The 4,730-nt window shown below is 42.0% G+C and overlaps 1 protein-coding gene across 1 annotated transcript; it reads right to left on the reverse strand.

Moving 5' to 3' along the window:
- Positions 1–4,468, reverse strand: LOC7454496 (leucine-rich repeat receptor protein kinase EMS1). Its single transcript, XM_024586255.2, has one exon. The coding sequence runs from the start codon at positions 4,116–4,118 to the stop codon at positions 231–233; it is 3,888 nt and encodes a 1,295-aa protein (XP_024442023.1). The 5' UTR covers positions 4,119–4,468; the 3' UTR covers positions 1–230.
- Positions 4,469–4,730: the final 262 nt, after the last annotated feature.

The raw sequence follows: 4,730 nt of genomic DNA on the forward strand, positions 1-4,730 counted from the left end.
TGCAGTACCAAATGGTGTTTGTTGTTCATCAATGGTCTCAAAGATGCTCATTAAGTTCTTATAACATTGACAATCAACTCTGAAACTGAAACTATGGACTGAACTAAGATTGGACTAGGAAACATTAAACTCTTAACAGCAACTTCAGATTCTAACACGTCTTCCTACACATGTTAGGGGGTTATTATAACAACTGGTTTGATATGAACACGGGCACTGATAATTTTCACCTACTCATCTTTGATCCCTTTCAGGAACTTCAACACTTTGAGCATGGTAGGTCTATTTGCAGGATTATCAGACAGGCAAATAGCAGCAATCTGCAGCACTTGAAGCATCATCTGCTTGGAATCTGCACTAAGAACTGTTGGATCAAGAACATCAGCAGCCTGACCCTTCTTAATCTTTTGAAACACCCAACCGACTAGGTTCCCACCTTCAACCTCTTTGAAATCCGGTCCTGTTGGCTCTTTCCCAGTCACCAATTCAAGCAGAATTACACCAAAGCTATAAACATCTCCTCTTGTAGTAGACCTCCCACTCTGACCATACTCTGGTGGTATGTAACCAAATGTTCCTGCTATGTCCGTGCTAACATGAGTCTCGCAAGCACTGATCAACCTGGCCAGCCCAAAATCAGCAACCTTTGGCTCGAAATCCTCGTTAAGTAGGATGTTGCTGGCTTTGATATCCCTGTGGATAATGTGGGGGGTGAATCCATGGTGGAGAAAAGCTAGCCCACGTGCAGCACCTGTTGCAATTTTGACGCGCTTGGGCCAATCAAGGACGTCAAGAGCCCTGCTTTGATTTCTTAGCCAAAGATCTAAGCTCCCATTTACCATGTATTCATAAACAAGGAGCTTTTCCTCCCCAAAAGAACAATATCCCAGCAACGGAACAAGATTCTGATGCTTAACCTTCCCCAACGTTTCCATTTCAGCAATGAATTCTCGGTTGCCCTGTGTCTTGGCTTGACTCAACTTCTTGACCGCAACTGTTTTTACATCAGGTAGAGTGGCCTTATATACAGTACCAAAACCTCCATCTCCAATGATGTTTGTCTTGCAAAAGTTGTTGGTGGCTTCTAGAATATCAACTAAAGTAATTTTCAGAAGAGGCTGCTCAAACATGGCTATGTTGATACTCAGAGGCTCCTTCGATCTGCTGCTGCTGCTGCTCAAGAAGTACAAGTTTTGATCAAGAAAACTGTTCAGTTTTCTTTCATCAAGATCACCTTGCCCACTGTCTTTCAAAATCCATTTTCGCAGAGCAAAGGCTATACTAAGAGTGACAATCATACATCCAACTGCAATCCCAGCAAGTCCCCAAGCATTCAAATAATACGACTTGTCAAAGCTTTTGATCCTGCAATCTAAACCCATGATTTTCCCACAGAGGTCTTTGTTGCCAGCAAGTGAGATTTTTGACAGGTTTAGGCAAATACCACTTCCTGGTACGGGTCCTTCTAAACTGTTTTCTGCCAAATTCAAATAAAACAGATTAACCAGGGCACATAACTTCTCCGGAATTTGCCCTGATATCCTATTCCCTGAAACATCAAAATATGCGAGTTGCACCAAATTCCCAAGCTCTAGAGGAATTCCTCCTGTGAATTTATTTCCATGAAGATCCAAATATGTCAAGTATGAAAGATTGCCAAATGATCGCGGCAAGTCTCCATCAAAGAAATTATTACTCAAATTCATTGTTTCAATCTTCCATGCAATGGACATAGATGAGAGCTCATCTACAGACCCAGATAGCCGGTTCTTCTGGACATAAAGCCCCACAAGATTCAGCATTCCTGATAGAGAAGAAGGAAGCTCACCATCAAGCTCGTTATAGCTCAAATCCAAGTGAGTAAGCTCTTTCAAGTCTCCAAAACTACGAGGAACTGGACCATACAACTGATTACCAGTCAAATTCAGCTTCACCAAGCTGCCTAAGACACCTAGTCTCCCAGGGATGGTTCCCGAGAGTTGATTATTCCCCAAATACAGGCCCTGAAGCTTGGAAGAGTCACCAAGTTCTGGTGGAATGGAGCCGGTTAGCATATTTCCAGACAAATCCAAGGTTGTAAGATTTGTCAACCTTGAAAGTGACCCTGGAATTTCACCGGAAAGCTTGTTATTGTTGAGAAGAAGATCCACCACAACCATAAGGTTCCCCATCTCCTCAGGTATTGAACCGGACAACATATTATGTGACAAATCAAACACACCAAGGTGTTGAAAGAAGCTCGAATCAGGAATACTAGCCTCACGAAAATACAAAGAAGGCTCCGATGGAATGGGCCCTGATAACTTATTGTGAGAAAGAACCAAGCAATGTAATTGAACCAAATCTGCAAGTTTCTCCGGTATTGAACCAGAGAGTTGATTATTTCCTAGGTCCAACGTGGTAAGTGCAGCTGAGTGTCCGAGCTCCACAGGAATGGTTCCTTCCAACAGATTGGAGTTCAAGTTGAGAACTGAAAGAGCTGTGAGATTGCCAATCTCCTTCGGGATAGTACCCCCTAGCTGATTGTTACTCAGCACCAGCCTCTCCAGCTGAACAGCATTGCCAATCTCCACGGGCAGAGAACCCTCTAACAAATTATTTGCAGCGGAGAATTCCATCAAGGTCATGGAGTTCCACAAACTCACAGGTATGGTACCCGTGAAATTGTTAGAATCAAGATCAAGCACCGTCAAAGGAAGCCCTGCTAAATACTCCGGAATCGAGCCGTCAATCTGATTATCCATCAAAACCAACTGGCTCAAATTAGTACACTTCAAGAACACATCCTCAATACCACCAGTCAGGAAATTCACGTCAAGATCAATCTCCATAAGATCAACTGCCTTACAAAGCTCTCTTGGTATCTCCCCACTCAGCAAGTTACTACTCAAACTAATCACCCTCAACGCCGAACAATTCCCAATTTCAGGTGGTATTTTCCCTGAAAACCTATTATTTGAAAGCAAAAGTGACTCCACCTGGTTCCACTTTCCAAGCCAATGAGGCAATGGCCCTGAAAGCTGATTCTTATCAGCAGAAAATGTCAACATAGGCAACATAGAAAGCTCTTCTGGTAACACTCCAGACAGAGAATTGAAAGACAACATCACAGTCTTCAAATTTTTGCAATTTCCAAGTTCAGCAGGTATAGAACCATTAAGCTCAGAGTAAACAAGATTCAAAATTGACAAGCTCTCCATTGCGCCTACAGACTTCGGTATTGAACACCTCAATGGATTATAAGAAAGGTCAAGTTTATTCAATGACTTCAAATTGGAAATTTCTTCAGGAAAAGGACCTGTGATTGAACATGAAGGTGCAAAGAAGTTTTCAAGTCTTGAAAGGTCACCAATTTCTGGTGGAAAAGGACCAGAAAACAAGTTGATACCGATGTAAAGATCAGACAGGTTCTTAAGGTTGCCTATTTCAGGTGGAATGGGACCAGAAAAGGAATTGTTTGATATATCCAATGATTTCAAGGATTCAAGTTTAAAGAGATTTACAGGAGAACCTGATAGAAGGTTGTTACCAAGGTCCAAGAACTGAAGCCCGGTCAACTCACTAAGTTGACTCGGCACTGACCCAGTGAGCCCATTGCTTGAGAGGTCAAGGGTGTTCAGCTGGGACAACTTCCCAACCTCCGGTGGGATTTTCCCTGTGAACGAGTTGGGACCGAGTTGTAGGGTTTGGAGCCGAGTCAGCACACCGAGTTCACGTGGCAACTCCCCTGATAGCAGGTTACCACCCAGAGAAAGGTGTTTCAAGCGTTTAAGATTGGAAACTTGATGTGGGATTTCGCCAACAAAAAGGTTATAGGACAAATCAAGAATGGTTAAGGAAGAAAGGGAGAAAAGAGAAGGGTGGAGTCGGCCTCGAAGGCTCTGAGTTGAGAGTATCAAGGAAACAACACGGCCGAGATGGCAAGAAACGCCAACCCAGCTGCAGTGACGACTAGTTATGTTCCATGAAGAAAGGATCTTTGGGTTTCTGAGTGCATTTTTGAAGGAAATGAGAGATTCCCTATCTGTATTTTGATCTTCAGTGTACTTTGAAACCAAAATGAGAGGCTTTGTTAACACTAGAAAGCAAAAAAACACAAGCTTGAAAGACATTGCCATTGTTCAAGAGAAAAGGAGGGTTCTTTTTGATGTTTTACATAGAGAAAATGGGAGGAGGGAGCTAAGAAGGAAAACCCGTTTTGAGAGAGGAGAAGGTGACAGGAGTGAGTAATGGAGATGGTGAAAGTGAGAGCAAGCTAAGACGCCATGGCCCTATTTGAGAGGGAGAAAGGGAGTGTCAGATAGGCATGCAACTCACATGACATGAGGTGTTCTGTAACTGCTTTTCTGTTTCGACGAGTCAATTGTAAATTTTCTGTTTAAAACTAAGGTTAATCGAAGCTATGGATTCTTTGTTATCGGGTTCATACTCGTATAAATATCAAACTTAATTTTCAAGATGAGGTTCAAGTTTTTGAGTGATGATTCAGAGTATCATTACTCGGATACCATGAACTCTCCTGCATGATAATCATATGACTGTTATGTTCGAAAATTTATACAAGTTTGTTGAATTATAAAAAAAAAATGATCAAAATCAAGATGTGTGCAGTCAAAAAGATGACTTTGATATGTAATCTTTAGTGTTTTACGAGCAGTAAATGTGTAAAACATGACAAGGCATGAAATAAGTAAGGCACCGTTTGTTTTGTGTTTGAAAAATATATTTGA

Source organism: Populus trichocarpa, chromosome 15, assembly GCF_000002775.5.
Source record: "Populus trichocarpa isolate Nisqually-1 chromosome 15, P.trichocarpa_v4.1, whole genome shotgun sequence".
In the NCBI taxonomy this organism is placed as follows: Eukaryota; Viridiplantae; Streptophyta; class Magnoliopsida; order Malpighiales; family Salicaceae; genus Populus; species Populus trichocarpa.

What these genes read in the sequence shown, in the direction of transcription:
- LOC7454496 (XM_024586255.2), bottom strand. Translation starts at nt 4,118, where the DNA reads ATGGCAATGTCTTTCAAGCTTGTGTTTTTTTGCTTTCTAGTGTTAACA.